At 39.6% G+C, this 19,132-nt stretch overlaps 1 protein-coding gene across 1 annotated transcript; it reads left to right on the top strand.

The window, feature by feature from the left end:
* The first annotated feature begins 1,538 nt into the window (after positions 1-1,538).
* On the top strand, positions 1,539-17,153 carry PNPT1 (polyribonucleotide nucleotidyltransferase 1). Its single transcript, XM_014254599.2, has 29 exons — positions 1,539-1,729; positions 3,158-3,218; positions 3,520-3,594; positions 4,047-4,152; positions 4,537-4,586; positions 5,047-5,110; positions 5,197-5,244; positions 5,943-6,056; positions 6,301-6,487; positions 6,667-6,718; positions 7,443-7,500; positions 7,649-7,745; positions 7,841-7,943; positions 8,730-8,800; positions 9,442-9,478; positions 10,232-10,298; positions 10,401-10,490; positions 10,793-10,846; positions 10,952-11,058; positions 11,601-11,672; positions 11,765-11,828; positions 12,374-12,457; positions 12,931-13,014; positions 13,662-13,768; positions 13,855-13,910; positions 14,430-14,508; positions 14,866-14,913; positions 15,269-15,427; positions 16,155-17,153. Exons 1-28 carry the CDS (start codon positions 1,539-1,541, stop codon positions 15,422-15,424), a joined length of 2,382 nt encoding a protein of 793 aa, XP_014110074.2. The 3' UTR covers positions 15,425-15,427; positions 16,155-17,153.
* Positions 17,154-19,132: the final 1,979 nt, after the last annotated feature.

The following is a 19,132-nucleotide window of genomic DNA, read 5'->3' as shown; positions in this document are numbered from 1 at the left end:
TTTGTTTGCTGCCTAGTACTTTGAATGAAATCCAAGCTCTGCTATCCTTTTCCTATGACAGTGGTATGGCCATAGTTTGTTAGTCCATGACAGCGATGAAATATTCACTTACCATCTTGGTGAGTATGAGAATAGCAATTGTAATAATTACATAAAAACATTCCAAACAATTGTCTCTTTGTCAGCAGCAAAGTGAATGTGAATTCAAGAGAATATGGGGAACATTTCTGCTTTGCCACCTAATATATTCTTGTACCAAATAAAACTATCAATAAATTGTAAATCTGGATAAAATTAACAGCCCTGTTGCCCAGGCCAAATCCCAAGTTTCTGATCATTTTACTTCTCTCTTTTCTGTCTTGCCAAAAAGATAAGAAACATTGGCACAAAAGAAAAATTATTGCTTGGACTGTTCTCCCAGTGAATCTGGTTCCTATAAAAGCAGCTTGGAGAGAAGAGTCCAGTTAAGTAAACAAGCAGTATCAAAATAGCTTTAGAAATAAAATGGTAGTAATTTATTAAGTTTCTTATTAATTACTTGCCAAATTTAAACTGTTAAATCCAGATAGCAGATGAGTTTAAGGTGATGTGTGACATATACATGTGGGATTAAATTAATATAAATTATCTCACTGTTGGTGTGATGAGATCTCCACAATCACATTATTGTTCACTCACCTCAGCGACATTAACTAATTACTAATCTATTTTGCATTGCACTGAGGAATGATTAATAAAGTAACCAAACCACTGTCCCCTGAGTGACATTCTGATGCAATCTGAGCATGTAAGAGCACACAAAGTTTGTGATAAATGAAATCTATGCTCTAGCCTTCTTGTAGAAGCCAAGTGTTCCTGGCATAAAGGGGTGTTTTGGGGTTATTTTTGGTTGGGTTTTTTTTTTTTTCTTTTTTTAGTTGGTTGGTTTGGGGGTTTTTTGTTTGCTTGGGGGGGGTTGTTAGTTTTGTTTTGTTGGTCTTTTTTGTTTGGCTTGGTTTTTTTTGTTTTTTTGTTTTTTCAGTGCTTTTTTTGTGGGTGCATTACAGAGCAAGGTCTGTGAGGTAAATTCATTCCAAATGCAAGTATTTTTCCCCTCATGAATTTAAGCCGGTGTCTGGGCCTGCCCCTCAGGAAGGGTGGGGAGCTTTTGGGGGTAACGTTACCGACTCTCCCGGGCGCCACCTGGGCTCCTGAGGCGGCAGCGGCGGGAAGAGGCGGCAGCCCGGTGCAGGTGTTCTCTTCCTCGGTCCGAGGCCCCGTTAGAGAGGGTTTTCCTCAGATTCCAGCCCAGTGTGGCTCCAAGGCCGCCTCAGGCGCCGCCTCGCACCTTTTTCTGCGGCTTTTTCCCTCAGGATTCGCGAGTGGCGGAGCACCCGCATTCGCGCGCTCTGCGCCGCCTGACCCTCCTCAGCCGCTATAGCGCCCGTACGGAACAGAAACCGGCGCGGCGGCGCCTTAAGCCAATCCGCTTCGCTCTTACTGCGCGGCGCCGCTTCCCCGAGCCAATCGCACGGCCGCCCTTTCCTGCAGCGGGCGCTATGGCGGCCACCACGAGCTGCGGCCGCGCCGCGCTGGGCGCGCTGTCCCGGGATGGCGGCGGGGCCGCGGCGCGGTGGCGGCGGGTCCTGCCCCCGGGCCGCCCTGCCCTGCCCTGGGTGCCCGCCCGCGGAGCCGCGGTGGGGCCCAAGGCCGGGTCCGGGCGGGCCGTGACGGTGGAGGTGGGCGGCAGGTGAGGGACTCTGAGGGGAGTGGGGGGGGGGGGCGGCAGGGCAGAGCGCTGTCCCGGCTGGAGAGTAAAGCAAACGTGAAGAAAAACTGGTGCAAAACGCGGAATGTGTCGAGTTTATCCTCAGTTGGGACGTTCTTTGATGTCTGATCTTGGTGTGCGGCCAAGCCTAGTCAGCAAGAAGGGAGACCAGAGCAGTGCAATCAGTCTCGTCATCGCTTAGTCAGGGGCATCCGGGAGCTAACGAGCCCTAAGGATGTAAAAAATCAAGATGCTGATGGATGTCTGTGTGTACACTGCCAATTTAGTAAAATATTCGAGGCCACCAAGTTGATCAGAGGGATGGAAACCTCTCCGGTGAGGAAAGGTTGAGAGAATTGGGATTATTCGGCCTGGAGAAGAAAAGCTTTGGAGTGACCTAATTGTGGCCTTCCAGGACCTGAAGGGAGCTGCCTAGAGAGATGGAGAGACTTTATGACAGTGTGGAGGACAAGGGGGAATTGGTTAAAATTGAAAGACATTAAGTTTAGATGGGATAGTAGGGAAAAAAGTCTTCCTGTGAGATTCTGGCCCAGATTGCCCAGAGAAGCTGAGGCTGCCCCATCCCTGGAAGTGTTTAAAGCCAGGTTGGATGGGGCTTGGAGTAACCTGGGATAGTGGAGGAGTGGAACTCAATGATCTTCAGGATCCCTTCCCACCCAAACCGTTCTGTGAGTCTTTAGCTGAACTATGTTCATTATAACAGTAAAAATCACACCTACAGGTTATAAAAGCCTTGCCTAGGTGGTTCCCCTGAGCACGTGAACAAGTTACCTGGGATAATTTGTACAGAAATTACTAACTAATCGTATCAGGGGCTGTGCTTGGGAAGGGACCAGCTCTGGATTTCTATGTGTAAATAATGACATGGAAAGTCAGGAGGGTGTGCTGGTCTTGTGCAGTAGCACTGAGCACCCAGCACAGCTCTGGAATAAATAATCCATATCTCACTCTCGAGTGTGTCATCGCTGCTTTGTTGATCTCCATTCTCTGCCATGAAGGAGAGAATATTCTGCAGCTGTGGTGGGATGCAAGCAGCTCCCCTTGCCTGTGAGGATGTTTTCCACTGGCTAAAGCCCAGCTGGAAAAGGGGATGATTCATCTTTGCCTCCAAGGCATGGATGTAACTCCTGGGGATAGCTGATGTGCTTCAAGGCTTTGCTTTAAGGTAAAGGAGACAGGACACTTGAGGCTAAAGCCTTGAAATTTAAGGGGTTTTGGTCACTTTTGTTCAAAGAGTTTCAGTTTTTGTATCTAAGGAGAATTTTTGTATCTCTTATGAAGCATAGCATTTATTCTGTGCAGTTGGGGCTACAGATGAATGCAGAAATTGCTGGAAAACATCCATGAATTCAACATAAACTCATGTAACAGGTTGTTTCTTTCCTTTAGAAAGATGGAGCTGTCTTCTGGAAAACTTGCAAAGTTTGCTGATGGATCTGCTGTTGTTCAGGTAAAAACAAAAAATTGTCAAAATTTGTGCAGCTTCAAAATTCCTGTCTTAAAAGTCGTTGGGCATCAGAGGCTGTGGGATATAGATCCTCAAGGGGCAATTTAATCTCTAATGAAGGGCCAGCTGTATTTTATAGGAAAAAAATTGTGTTTGAAAAGCAGTGGTGTGAAACACAGATTTATGTGGTGGTTTTCTGCAGAGTATAATTCTTAAGAATGACTGGTTTGGGAATAAGTTTAAAACATTGGAAGTTATTTTCTTTTCAGATAACTTCAGTGTTTACCTGTTTTTCATAACCCAGCTAGGTGACACAGCAGTGATGGTCACAGCAGTCAGCAAAACCAAGCCCTCTCCATCTCAGTTTATGCCATTAGTGGTAAGTACTGAAGACAGAATTAGTTTTGTGTTAATCAGTGGTCAGCTTAGCAGTCGCAGTCCTTAAAGAGTGGAGTTCAGGATGAGGGGAGAGTGAGGAATCCAAACAGTAGATGAGAGACCCTGGACTTCAGAATTGCAGTTGGTGATAAAATCCAGGATCCCTGTGTGGGTGAGGGATGAGCCTTGGATGTTGTGTGCCTTGGCTTTAGTGAGGTTTCCTCAAAGCCAATGTGAACTTTGCCACAACACCCAAGCCCAGATGTGGTGGTTTGGTTGTGTGGAAAACTGGTTGGATTGTGAGGCTGGAAGGACTGGCTGGGATTTTTCAGGGTGGGAAGTAGATAATTGGGGTTGGAACTGGATGATCCCTGGGGGTCCCCTCTGAGGGTTTCTGTGGCTCTGCAGTAAATAATCAGTTTTCATTAATAATCCCTGAATTGTCTTTGGAAGGTTGACTACCGACAGAAAGCTGCTGCAGCAGGAAGAATTCCTACAAACTATCTAAGAAGAGAGCTTGGTTCCACTGACAAAGAAATTCTTACAAGCAGAGTAATAGGTAGGCCAAAACATTTTATTTACAATGGATTTTAAAAATGTTGTAATTTTCTCATGAGTGTTGGAAAACAATAGTAATTTATAACTACAGTTTGCAGAGTAGTTTCTGTAGTAATGCCAGAAAACAAACTTCTAATTTATTATTTTTCATACAATTGAAATTTTAAGGTTATATATGTCATGCTAAATATCTTAATATCTTGCTGGGTTCTCTGCCTTCTCTTTTTTTTCCTTTCTTTATTCCTTTTTTTTCTTTTTTTTTTCCTTTTTTTTTTTTTAAAAAAAAGCAACCAATTTTGTCAGTTTTTTGTGGAGTGGTTGCAAGACAAACTGAATGTTAATTACTGAAACCAAACTTCTTAGAGTTTGATTATTTCCTTTGCAGATCGGTCTATCAGACCACTCTTCCCTGCAGGCTACTTTTATGATACACAGGTAGGTCATGCTACCTTCAAAACAGAAAACTTGGATATAGCCAAAGAAAATTTCATTATACAGGCCCTGTTTTAAGAAAAAAGCTATTTTTGTTAACATCAAGGAGGGGTTTGCACTTCACAAACAAGTGTAATGTTAATTAGTCTCATTGTCTTAAATTATTACATCCTACTTTCCAAATTTTGTTGTCAAGATACAGGAACAAAATTAGAATTTCCTCTGTACAAGAGAGGAAAGTTGCTAATAGTAAATACTTTATATATGATGTGATACAATATTATCCATTTGTGGGGGTTTATTTTCAGGTTCCTATTTTAAATACCTGAAAAAATGTCCATGTGCAGTGTAGGCTTGTGTAGATATGTGGAATGTGGGGGGTTTTTTGTGTCCTTAGGTTTGTGTTGACAGCTAATAAAAATGTATAGGTCAAAATTATTTATTGTCTTTTATCTTATGCCAGATCCTTTGTAATCTTTTAGCAGTAGATGGTGTCAATGATCCTGATGTTCTGGCGATTAATGGAGGTAAGAGGGCTGTGAGAAATTGGTGCTTCGGTGGGATTTAATGAGATCTGTTTTTTTTCTAATCCAGATTTTTGTCTTCCTTTCAGCTTCTGCAGCACTTGCCTTGTCTGATATCCCCTGGAATGGTCCTATTGGTAAGGAAACATTTTGAAATTATGGGTGATTTTAATGTAATGGAAGATTTGGACCACAGGTGGTACTTTGCTTTTTTAACTAGAAGCTGAATCTAAACATTAATTTCAAGCATTGGAAATAATTTCACAATGGGTAGGATTATTGCACTTCAAAGGATTATTTCTTCTGGACTAAATGCACTTCTGGGAGGAATTACAATACAGAAATAGTGTACTATAGAGATCAATAAATTAATTTTCTCTTAAGAGAAATATATAAATAGAAAAGCATTGTTTGGAAAATAGCTGCTTCAGAATACTTTTCCTCAAGGAGCTCAAAAAGAGATTTATTTCACTGTGAATATTTTCTCTGAAAAGATCTACCCAAGGACAAATATTGAACAAGTATCTTCCTTTCAGCTGCCTTTTTTTTTCCTAGAAAACATGTGCTGAAGTGACAAAAAACTCCCAGTGCACTCACAGCATTGTGTGTAATACTACTTGGTGTTATTTGCCCTACCCAGTAATAGTACCCAAAAGAAAAATAGACTAGGTAATTTTGTCTTCTAGTTTTGTTCTTAATATCCAGTCAACGTTTTGATATTTTAGAATTAGTCTGTAGCTTTAATTATTGTTAACAGCTGTGTAACTTTCAAAGTGAAGTGTTGCCTTAAAGAACTTCCTTATTACAATAATGACTTTCAGGAGTTTCTCTGCAGGTGCAGTGAGGGTAGGGCTGGTGGATGGAGAGACTGTTATCAATCCAACTCGAAAAGAGATGGCCTCTAGTGCTCTAAATTTAGTTGTTGCTGGAGCTCCACAAAGCCAAGTTGGTAAGCAAGTTCATTGTTGTCTGTTGAGGGCTTGGAAATCTTTGCAGATGTTTTCCTTTTCTTCAAAATGTGTATTTTTATATAATAGAAGGAGCAAACAACAGTGATAGGCAACTTTTGGTTAAGTAATTAGATTCACTCATATTTATGCAGTTTAATGTTCATCTGTATTTCCTCAGTTGAGTTAGATTGCTATTGAACAATAAAACAGGAATTGACTGAATTTTTCTCTTTCCATTGGCAGTTATGTTGGAAGCAACCGCTGAGAACATCTTGCAGCAAGACTTCTGCCATGCCATCAAAGTGGGGGTGAAGCAGACCCAGCAGATCATCCAGGGCATTCAGCAGCTGGTGAAGGAGCAGGGCGTGGTCAAGAGAACTGTCCAGAAATTATTTATTGCTCCTGAAGAAATTGTGGAACTTGCAAAAAAGTAAGTTCACAATAAATAATGCAGATGGAGGAATGTTTATAAATACCAGTCTGCTGCTTTCACCAGACTGGTATTTCATTAAATACTTTTCAAATATTTAGTTGTCAAAAAAAAACCCCTAATTATAGAAAGTAGTTTTTTAGCTTTGTTTTCAAAAAATCTTCCTTTTCTCCTTAAAGACTTGCTTCTAACAAGATCTATGCAGTGTTCACAGATTCAAGCCATGATAAAGTAAGTAATCAATCATTATATAATTTTTCTTTAAATTAATATCCTAATGAAACTGTAACAGGATTGAGTACTTTAAACTTTTAGCTCTAAGCTAAAAGGTCCCTGGAGGTGCTTTAAGGAAAGACTGGATGTGCCACGGTCTGGTTGACAAGCTGGTGATCACAGGTTGGAATTGATGATCTCAGAGGTCTTTTCCAGCCTCAGTGATACTGTAATTTAATCTTGTCTCCTTCTCTGAATCTATTTGCAATAGTAATAATAAATTGTTCTCTTAAGTTCTTACCTACCAGAATATTAGTTTGCATTATGTGGAGGTGGAAACTCACTTTTCCCAAGGAGTCACAAGGAAAAGATGAGGGGAAATGGTTGCAGGTTACTCCTGAGAGGTTCTGATTGGGCACAAGAGCAATGTTCTCCTTGGGAAAAATTACCAGTCACTGGAATAACCTCCCCAGGGAAGTGGTGGACTCCCCAGTGTGGGACATTTCTGGGATTCAGATGGGGAGGGTGCTGGGCCATCCTGTCTAGACTGTGCTTCTGCCAAGAAAGGTTGGACCACACAACCCTTGAGGTCTCTTCCAACCTGATGATTGATTTTTGAATTTGTCTGACAGTTCTGTTTCTTACTCCTTAAATTTTTGCAGATCTTTAAACCAGACACAGCCCTAAATCTCTGTTGTTGTTTGGCCCTGTAGAGTTAACTGGTGCAAATCCTGTGTTCTAGATTTCGAGAGATGAGGCAATCAACAAAATAAGGCTCGAAACAGAAGAACATCTGAAAGGTATTATTTTGTGTTAATATTTAGAGAATGCTTCAATGGAGATAGCACGGCTTGGAGTTGGAGTGTGCTCTTTGTTGGAAGCTATTTTAGTAAGAGTTCAATAAAATTAATTTCCCAACTTCAGATGCAATTTCTTTTCTATACCCAGAAAAATTTCCGGAGGCTGAGCCTTACGAAATCATGGAATCTTTCAATGTGGTTTCAAAGGATATTTTTAGAAATCTTGTGCTAAGTGAATATAGAAGGTGGGTGTGTCAAACTCCTACTGATAATATTTCTGTCAGCTTTTAATCCAAGACTGTACTTGAACTGATCTCTTAATTTCTCTTTGTCACTTCAGGTGTGATGGGAGAGATTTGACTTCCCTCAGAGACATTAAATGTGAAGTGAACATGTTCAAAATGCTTCATGGATCAGCCTTATTTCAAAGAGGTCAAACACAGGTAGTGTCACTTAAACATCAGAAATGATCAGTGAATTACCAAGAACTGAAAGATTTGGGTCTTTCATTTAAATGCCAGGTTTCCTTTTTTTTTCACATTTAAATAGCAACAAGCAGAAATGGTGTGTAGGTTGGTAAGTACATTGGTGTGTAGGGCTCTGCTAAATTGTGCACGTCATGAGAAATCTTTTAAAAGCAGCTTCATTCTTAACCTGGACTAAACAGGGAAATTTTACCCAAAAAATTGCAATAATGAGAGGATTTTTTTCCTCTTCTTTGCCAGAAGTGTCAGCTGTTGGGTGGATTGAATTAAAATCATACTGGAGATTTGGTCTTCTGTACTTTTACAGCTCCCTTTGCTGGAAGACTGCCAGCCATTAATCTGACTTCTTATTACACTGGCTTAGGGTGGCAGTTGCAAACAGTGATTTACTCCTCAGCCTTGTCCCACTAAAAATAACATCCACTGCAGGTCTGTGTGGGAAGCAGGCACAAACAACCACAAACAATCGTGGCTGAATCTGGCCCTGTCTCTTAAATGTTTCTTAGGGAGCAAACTGCTCTTGGCTGCTACTTAAGAAGCATTAAATTAGTATTTTTTAATGAGGTTTCTAAGATTGTGGGATTTTTATTATGAATGAGTTTGTGTGATGGAGAGAAAAACATTGTACAAGTTGTAGCTGATGGCTTCTCATTTGCTTCTGAACTTGTTCTTTTTGATTCTTCATAAACAGTAGCATAAACAGTGAAGGCTGGGTTTTTTTATTTTACCTCATTTTTATTTTAGGTTCTGTGTACAGTTACATTTGACTCTCTAGAATCGAGTGTAAAATCAGATGTTATCTCCACAGCAGTGAGGTATGTATATCTTGGTGCTTTGGCAGTAGTAACAAGAGGGTGTGCATTTAAACATATTTGATAAAATTCCCATGAACTTTGACATAGATACTTTTTTAGGACTGAAAAATGTGTAAAATTAGACTTTGAAGTGGCCTGTTTTCCAGAGATCATGGCAATGGGTTTTTGTTAGGGTGACATTAATTCCAAAGCACACATTTCAAACTGGACTGTTACAAGTAACATCCAGTCTGGTTTATATATTTCATATATTCACAAGTATATTTAATATTTGTGGAAAATTTAACTTAGGATGTAGCAAGCTGGTCCTCGAGCTTTGAACACTTTATTGCTGAGGGCTGAAGTGAAATTCATCTGCTTTAAAGCCACATTTCAGTGATGTCACCCCAATGATTTCATCCCAATGTGGGAGCTTTTGCATTTTAATGTCTCAGCTTTACTGTAGCTAAATCTTTGTTACCCTGGAAGAGTTTGTCGGTATTCTCTAATTTTGGTAACTGTGAGTGATCAGCAAATCTATTGATTTGTTGGTTTTGGCTGGGTCCATTTGTAAGCATAACAATATTAGTTTGAATTACCAGTTGTGTGTAAAACATGTTTGGTTGCTCCTTTTTTGACATCATCTTGTTTTTAATTAATAGTGGAATAAAAGATAAAAACTTCATGCTGCATTATGAGGTGAGACTTTTCCTGTGTTACAGCTTTCTGCATGATTCACAGAAGGGCTTCATATCTTGCTTTTAAAGGTGCAGCTGATCACTTCCAATATTATAAATTAGCTCTAGCTTTGCTAAAATGTATTTATGCTAATTCATGCATGAATTTATATGAGCAGAAGTGCTGGTTTCCTGAAAAGCACTAGGTAACTTGTAAATTGCCATTTTATACAGGCTTTTTAATGGCATAACATTAAGTGAGCTCCTTCAGAACAGGTTCTTACTGAAAGCAGGAATAACCTGTGCCATTATTTTTAGTAAACTCTATTAATATGTTCAGCTGACGTGGCACAGCAATAGTAAATAAATGCTTTTACATCTTGGATCTCCCTCAGCCTTTGGAGCTTGCCCTAAGTATTTCCTACAGGCAACAGGCAGATCTTGTTCCATTATCTCTGTGACAGAAATAACATTTCTGCTAGGTTGTTTGACAGGTTTCTTTGGAGGAAGCTTCTCGTGTTCTGTCTTAGCTAGCTTGCTTCTGCTTTATTCTCTTTTGTCCTGTGCAAGTAAAACATTTACTAAACATTACCTAAACTGGTCCTGGCTTGCAAGCCAAGTGACTGATAGAAGTCATGTGGTGGTTAGATTATTTTGTTTTTAATGTATTTTTTACCTTGAGATGCACCAAAACTTCAAAGATCTTTTTCTAAGTGTATGTTTTAAAATGGAAATGCAGGTTAATTTTCTGTGTACACATTTTTTTGCTTCATAGTTTCCACCTTATGCAACCAATGAGATTGGCAAAGTTACTGGGATGAACAGAAGAGAACTTGGACATGGTAAGTCCAGACTAGAGAAATCCCATGCTGGAAGTTCCAATATTTTATCTGTTTTTTATTTATGGATCACTTAGTGGTTGTTTTGGGTTTTTCTTTGAACAGGTGCACTGGCAGAACGAGCTTTGAAACCAGTTATACCCCAGGATTTCCCATTCACAATCCGAGTTACTTCTGAAGTCTTAGAATCAAATGGTATTGGGATTTTCTCGTTTTTAACCTAGTGCTGAAAACTAAATTTGGTTCTTAAAAAGGTTAGGTTTGACAAACTTGATTTATAGGCATGCTAAATAATAGATTGCTGTTTAAATGTTCTTAATAACAATTACCTGAAATATTTAAGGGTACGTGTTCATGAACAATGGACCTTTCTTGGTTTAATAAAATGGTATTTTGGGGCACTTTTATGCTACAGGATGAGGATAATAGCTCTAGCTTGTATTGAGACCCATTTTTGAGTGTTTAATCCCTGTTTTTTTCCTGTAATCCCACTCCAGGGTCCTCCTCAATGGCTTCTGCGTGCGGTGGAAGTTTGGCACTAATGGATGCAGGTACAAAACAAGGCACTTGCAAGGATAAGCTGCACGTGATAATGTGTTACAGGGTCTGGAAATGCGCAAAGGCTTCAAAAATGTGGGTTTTTTTGCCATTCCTAGGAGTTCCAGTGTCAAATGCAGTGGCAGGTGTAGCCATAGGCCTCGTTACCAAGTGTGCTCAGGGCAAAGGGGATATCGAGGACTATCGCCTGCTGACAGACATTCTGGTGAGTGTTCCTCACATTGTTATTGTTGCTGCTTGCTGCTGAAAAATACCCCTTTGGGCCTTCTTTTGTAACCTTTTGCCCAGTCAATTCTGGAACGTGGCTCCTGGAAAAATTAGTTGCATCTTTTCTGTTTCATCTCCCAAATTCTTCCCTTATTTTGAAAAATTTTTATGAAATGTCCAATTGTGTTTCTTATTTTTTGTGTTATTAGTTATTTAAGCATTCATAAGCTTTCTCCTTCCCATTAATGTTGTCTTTTCTCATGGGAGAAAAAGATGAATAATTTACTGAAAAATACAATATATTGGGTGGAGAATGAGCACTTGGAAGAGTGGCTGGGGAGCAAAATGTGCAGCCACTGAGAGCACAAGATCAGCTGTGGATCAGAAACTTGTCCACAAAAGCTCTTAATTTCCAAGGAGAGAAAGGAACAGAGTTAATCCTGAGCAGCAAAATAAAGCTGGAAATCTCAAAAGTAATTCCTCTTTTGGTATAGTGGGATAGAATGACTCCAACTTGGTTTTGTCTGTCTGTGCTGGCAGGGAATTGAGGATTACTATGGAGATATGGATTTCAAGATGGCAGGCACCAATAAAGGGATAACAGCACTGCAGGTATTGTGACATGAAACATCAGATCAAGTGAAGCTCTCAGAGAGTATTAGAAGAGCTTTCCTGACATGTTGATGGCACTTAATTTTTCTCAGGTTGATCTCAAGCTGCCAGGAATACCAATAAAAATTGTGGTGGAAGCTATTCAGCAAGCTACAGGTAGGTCTGTTCTTGGATTTACACTCATTTTATCATATTAAATGATAAAGGGTTTTATGTTTTATGAAACTAAATAATAAACTATTCATTTTTTATTCTCATTGTGGAAAAAAACCAAGCTTCTATCTTTATGAAATGGGTTTGGCTTAATCAATAAGCTCCAAACTAACTTCAAAGTAACTTCAGCCATTGCATGATTTGGACTAAACCACATTACTTGTCTTTGTTTAAGTGCAACAGGATAATGTTATAAAAATAACAGCAAACTTTCTCTCATTCCACATAAATTCAGCTATATTTACAAGTGAAACTTGCTGCCATCTGTATTCTGACATGTGCAGCTAAAATATTCTTGAAGCACATGAGAAGATGAAGCTACATGGTTTAACAAGGATTTTATGAGTTGGAAAACTTCCAGCCTGACATTCTCCAGCTAGGCAGGAGACAGGTTTTGATAAGGAATGTTTTTCTACTGCATAACAAAAACTTCATACATTTATTTTAATCATATACAAAATTACTGATTTTATTATTATTCCCTCTAGCTGCAAAGAGGGAGATTTTACAAATTATGAACCAAACACTGTCAAAACCCAGACCTAACAGAAAAGAAAGTGGACCAGTTGTAGGTAATGTTATTGTGTGAATTCATAGCTTTCATAATTATCTTTTTAACAATGAACTTCTGCTTAAAATAGCTTTTTTTTTCCCTAATGATTGATTTTTATATATTTTTGCCGTTGCCCTGTGGAGATAATTTGTGGAGGGGTTTTGGTTATTTTTGGATATTTTGGGGGGATTTTTATTGCCACGTGGGGTAGCACTTCAATTTCAGCATACACCAGAAAACAATTTAAGTGATGTGAAGCTCTCACAAAATCAGAATTGATATAGATCAGAGTATCAGTATGGCTTCAGGTAATTTACAGTCATCAGAGTGTACTCTGTGTCTTCATTTCTTTCAGTTCTTACCTGTAATTACATCCCTGTTCTGCAAATACCACAGGTAGCTGTAAGAGATTAAAGGAATGTGCCTTTTTGTGTGATAGCTTTCAAGATGATTATATTTAGCACTTCAAAGGATTTCTAAATGTTCTTTCAGAAACTATCCACGTTCCATTATCAAAAAGATTAAGATTCGTTGGTCCTGGGGCTTATAATTTGAAGAAGCTTCAAGCTCAGACTGGTGAGACATTCTTGATCCCTGTGATAATTCATCCTCGTGTGTTTCCCTTTGTTTCAGACTTGAATGCTGAGCTGTTTCAATGCTCAGTGCAAACTGAAAATGAAAAAATTCTGCTATCTGTAGAGTACAGGTAGATGCTTTGCTTTGGACCTGAAACCCTTAATGCTCTGGTGAACTTGATTAATGCTTCTCAGGGATTAGGGTGGAGAAAAGGAGGAAAAATCTTACTTCCTTTTGGTTGAAAGCCTATGTGGTCTGGCCACAGAACTCTAGAAGGGCAAAGAATTTTACCATTGTGACTCCAAAACACTTTCATTTCCCTCAGCTATTAATGCAAGTATTATTTAAAATCTCTGGGAAATTGATTCATAACCCTTAACGTTTATTCAGGATTTTTTTCCCCCACTCTTAAAGGATTATAAAATTAATTTTGTGTTCCTTTATGGCCCACAAGTTTTTCGAGGTATTTGCAAGGAGGTGGTGACCATATGAAATTGTTCAATGCCTTAATTAAAGAAAACTAAATAGTGATTAGAAATCTGAAGTCTTAATGAGTGTGCCAAACCACTGTGCTCTGAGCAAGTCTTTACTGAGCGTGTCTTTTCTGCGCTGTGCCCCTAAGTGCTGTCCTAAATCCCCATTTTCAGGAGTGACTGTAAGTCAGCTGGATGAGGAGACATATTCTGTGTTCGCCCCCACGCCGGGGGCAATGCACGAAGCCAGGGAATTCATCGGGGAAATCTGCAAAGATGATGTAAGGACAGACTTCTGCCTTCAACTTCTCCAGTTTGCTCTTTGTGACTTTGTGTCTTACTGGTTTCTTCTTTTTGCTTTCCACAGCAAGAAGTTAATTTGGAATTTGGGGCAATTTATACAGCCACAATTACTGAAATAAGGTATAAAAAGTGCTTTGGAGTTGAAATTCATTTACTTTCATAGCTGTATTCCTGATACCTAAATATGAAGTAAAATAATAATTGGTTTTTTTAGAATGCCAAGCTTATGCTGGGGATATTGGCACCTGCACCATTTTTGATACTTTTTCTGGTGAAAATATTTTGTTTCCTTATAAAGTTGTGGTTTTTTTGCTGTTTGTTAGTTTTTGGAATGTCTCTAAATCATACAACTTAAAGCCTTTTTCATCTGTGAATCTGAAAGTTATGGTATGAATTTGCTTTCTGCTTTTCATCACAGTATTTGTCTTGTAAAAATTACATTTTGGATAATACCTATTACTGAAATACTGCACTGAAATAAGAAATTCTCATCCACTTCCAGTTAAGGAAAAATGAGTGGACATGTTAGGATGGATAAAAGATTAAGTTTATGAATGCTTGCTTTGGGGACCATATGCAGAGTGAAATGCGGACTTTTCTTGATGCACTTGGAAATAACTGTGCTGTTTCCTGCTGCAGAGATTCTGGAGTGATGGTAAAACTCTACCCAAACATGACCCCAGTATTACTTCATAATTCACAGCTGGATCAAAGAAAGGTAACCCATCCTTAAACAAGTATTAAATGGGAAATTAGATTTATTTTTAACCAGTTGGCATAGCTGTAACACACTTAGTGTTGTTCCACATTTCCAGCTTAATTAGCAGCACTTTTTTTGTTCTAATTCTTCCTGCCCTGACTTCAAGCTGCAAAGAATCAACTGTGTGACTGCTGCAGTGGTTTTTACACCAAGTTATTTGGCTCTGCAATGCTTTTTTCCATGCAATGTTCAGAAACCTGTTGTTCCTAAGGTACTGCTGAGCCACTGGGCTGAAGTGTAGCATGAAGAACCCCTGAAAGAAGGGATTTTTAGAACAAACTCTGATCATTTTCTTTCTGAAAAACACTGTTCTAGATTAAACACCCTAGTGCCCTGGGATTAGAAGTTGGACAAGAAATTCAGGTAATTATTTTTTTAACTTTAAAATGCTAATGAAATGCTGTTTGTATTTTAAAATATGATTTTTTTTTTCTAATTATATATTTTGTGTTTATGAAGAAGATATTTTTCCATATTGGATTCCCTTTCTGTGCTAGTTAAAGCCCTGATCATTCAAATTAGATTTATTTAAAATCATACTCTTGCTATCTAGGCACCACATAATTTGACAGAAATATAGGCTAAAGGATGCCTATTTATGGCTTTTCTAGCATCAAATTGATAAAAACTCAAACCCAACCCCCCCCATCTTTTAAGGAAAATGCTATTTCCAGCCCTTGAAGTTGCCCAGTGTGAAAGTGCTTTGTTTCCTTACCAGGTTAAATACTTTGGCCGTGATCCCACTGATGGCAGAATGAGGCTTTCACGTAAAATTCTGCAGTCCCCAGCCAGCAGCACCCTGAAAACCCTGACAGACAAAAACAGCATTGTCCTGGGAGGGGCTGTTCCACAGACATCCACCTCATCCCAGTGACAGGTAAGGCCAGCAGAGCAGCTTCAGCTGACTCAGGGCTGCACTTCAGCTCTGCCAAAGACTTGTGGTGGTCTGGGTTTGTACTGAGCAGTTACCCCTCAGTGCTGTGCAGGCACTGCTTGCCAGCTCTGTTGGAGCTTGTTGGGAGTTAACAACTGGCCCTTCACACGCTGGAGCTGGAGAAAGTTTGATGTTACAAAATTGGTTTAAATGCCTTGACAGTCTCAGGCAGTCTGGACAGCCCCCTCTGTTCAAAACAAACTTAGTTGTTCATCTCCAGCATCTTTTCTCTCTATTTTTTAAAAGAAAAAAACCCAAATAGGGTATTGGAAGAGAAGAAAAAACAAGCTGCTCTCTTGATTAGTGGAGAAGATTTCAGTCAATTAATGAAGTAGCCGAAGCTCTTCCTTAGAAGTAGTTTTCCAGCATGTATTTGACTGTCAGAAGGCTTATGCCTCAACTTTTCCCAAAATTTGTGTGGGTTTTCTTGTTAGAAAGCTGCTAGAGCAGGAAGGTGTCTGATGTTAAAATCAGGAGCAGTTACACAGCAAGGCTGGCAAATGCACAGTGCACCAGTGGGAACTCAAGGCAATCTCTGGCAATCTTCAAGGAATGATTGACGGCACAAAAAGAAGGGAAAATTCTGAAGAAATCTTGGTTTTAAGGAATGTTTTTGCATCTCATACCTTGATATAATGAGTTGGTTACAAAAATGTTTTCTCTGTTTCAGGAAAAAAGGCGTGATAGTTGGTGAAAGTACAAGTGACCTTTGCTAGAACCTCTACATGTCCTCACAAGGATCTGCAGGTGGATGGTAGTGAATCATATTTATAAAATAGACACCATTTATGCTTAAAGGCGATATAGAACTTCAAAGCCTTCAAATAGATTAAAAACTTTAAAATAAAACCAGAAACAAGCAATTCCCTCATCTTGTGTAGCAAGGTTGAGATGAGAATAGAAGAACACGGAATTCTACAGACTGAGATGATACTTCAGTGCTAAAGATTATTCTCTTTTGAGTTATCCACGCAAAATAAAACTGTGAATATGAGAAGTAAGAACTGAACAAGTCTTTTGTGGGAGAAGGAATTATCCTGTACACTTGGTCAAGAGTCACACTTGGCCAAGGTTTTCCTGGCTTTTCAGTGTACAAGAATGTTGAGTAAGACATAAAGACTTCAAAGTATCACCTTTAACAAGATGGATGCTGATTTAGAATAATACATCACTCTCAAAAGGCTCAACCTGCTGCAATATCTGAGCAGAACTTGGCTGAAACATCACCCCTTATCACCTGGGTTTGTTAGCACTGACTTTTAAAATACATAATTAAAACATTAAAATACTTTGTTTTGGACTGAACAATCGAGGTGATAAATCTTCCCCTAAACCACCCTCATTAAGTGTATCTTAATCCCTCTATAAATTATGTTGCATCAGTGAGTTCACTGATCTCTTTTAGACTTCAAAACATTTTCCAGGGGCTTATGAGAATTACTCGTTTTTCTACTGTGAGGTACAGACTTTGAAAATCAAACAGGGTCCTTGTGATGTTCACCAATATGTATGCAGAACTAATACAACTTCCTACCTGATGGCAAGTGGGCTCTGAACCACCTGAAAGAAAAAAAAGCATTGGGGAAGAGGAGAAATGGGAATGTACAGTAAAAATTACTTCTTTTTTTATTCTAAGTTAAAGTATTAAAGAAGAAAGAAATGACTGGTATGCTGCTCTGTAGTTGTCTCTGTCTTTTGTAATGTAAGATTGAAAAACTGAAAAAAGTTTGGAAAGATTGAAGAAAGATTTCCTTGGCAATCTTTTCCTCCTCTTTGAGGGCTGTGTCTTATTATTTCTTAGTAAGAATTCAGATGTCACTTCTTACTGTGACAGTTGACTGATACGTGATTGTTACATATGAATAGTGTTAATAAAATGATGTAGGTCAGTGTTAAAGTCCCTGAACAGAATCTCAGATGTTGCCATTTCTGGTAACTCTGCCTAGAAATGGAGCACCCCAATGGAAGTGGTTTTCCCAGGTTGAGCTCCCTTTATTGTACAGGAATTTCTGAGAGGCTGTGTTATGGAGCTGGTCTCAGTAAAGCAGCTACTGCAGTGCTGGGGCATTGTCTGTTTGGTAGGTGATGATAAAGGAGCAAAATGACTTTAATGTTGCTGTGGCAGAACCTGTACAGTCAGCCTGGCTTTCTGCATCTGGAACCAGCTTTAGGCCCTATGGGAAGGGGCGGGGGAAGAAGACATTTGGGAAGTGGCTGGGAGGAGCAGAAAGCAGCTGCTCTTACCTGGGGAGAGAAGCTCAATGGGAGCCAAGAGTTGAGAAAGCCTGTGCTACTCTGACCCTTCCTGGAGGGAAGGACATCCTGGGCTCTCAGGTGGGATCAGCTATGATCAGAAACCAGGTGGGTCCAAAGGGCTCGAGGAAACAAGCTCAGTCCTTTTGCAACAGATGGTTTTTTGTGTTTGAAACATGATTTGTTTCTTCTTTCTTAACTGCTTAACATAATTAGCTTCTGTAATGACCTGCCTTAAATGGAGCCATTGAAAGGAATTGCCTTGGAGAGTGAAGCTGGGCAGGTGCAGCATTGCAGCAACTCAGAAGGGCCAGAAATGCCTTTTTTTGACAAGTCTGAAGTTTTCATGCAGGTGCAGAGAGTCAAGAGCTGGAGTATCTTTAAATGCCAGCAATAAATATTACAAGTGCCATCATAAAAGTATAAGAGCTGGCCTAATTGTACTTCTGGGATTTACCTGCCAGAGGGAATGATACAGTCTTAACTTCACTCCAAGAAATTTGAAGTGATTTAGGAATAAGTTGTCTGTCTTGCTTGGGAAAACAAAAAAAAAGGAGCTCTCTGCTGCTCATGTTGTGACACTTGTGAGTTGGTCTGTCTGCTGTCTACCCTAATGAAATCCTTTGTTTTGGTGAAGAACAGAGAATTCTCAGCATTGATAACCTGATGGTGGTAATGGGGAAGGATGAGCTGCTGGCAGGTGCAACACCACAGTGGAAAATGTTGCTTTGCTTTCTGTGCATCTTAAAGAGCAGATGCTTTCCTGGTCTTAGCCTGGGTTTAAATCCAGTAGTTAACGTTTGTTGGGCCAAGTATTGTGTGTCTTGTCCAGGGAAAGCCCCCAGAATTGACTTGCTGGTTGTGGGTACAGGTGGCAGGGTTATGCTGGGCTCTACAACAGCTGGATGCTGTTTTGGGCAAAGAGAAGCCCCGCATCTGAGTGAGTGCAATCCCAGTGTGTTCTGGAGTGGTATTTCTCCACAGAGGTCATAGAGTTCATGCCGGGAGAGATCGTGGATTTGTTTTACAGCTGAAGCATGAGAAATAGTTTTTCATGCCAATTCTAATTCACATATCTCCTTTCTGTAGCTATTCGCCATAAGAATTTGCTCCAAAATACTCTGTTGTGGTTTCTTGCTGTTTTATATATCCCAAGAAGTGCTGCATTTAATCATGAGTAGAAGTCATGCTTTTATTTTTGTGCATTTGGTTTGAAGAGCCACAAAGCACGCACAGAAGTCGTGCAGAGGGGAGAGAGAGTTCATGAGCAGCAGATGTCCTGAGGCAGAAATATGCTGTGGCCATTAGGGTTTGTGTTTCTTTTTGTGTGTTTGCTTTTTATTGAGCTTTCTCTAAGGTAGAAATATGCTCAGTGTATAAAACTTTGAGAGGAAA

The sequence above is a fragment of the Pseudopodoces humilis genome, chromosome 3 (genome assembly GCF_049639895.1).
Source record: "Pseudopodoces humilis isolate 2021_Gansu_Grassland_sample_001 chromosome 3, ASM4963989v1, whole genome shotgun sequence".
Classification (NCBI taxonomy): domain Eukaryota; kingdom Metazoa; phylum Chordata; class Aves; order Passeriformes; family Paridae; genus Pseudopodoces; species Pseudopodoces humilis.
Note: the sequence above shows the minus strand (reverse complement) of the source record. Positions and strands in the feature narration are given on the sequence as shown.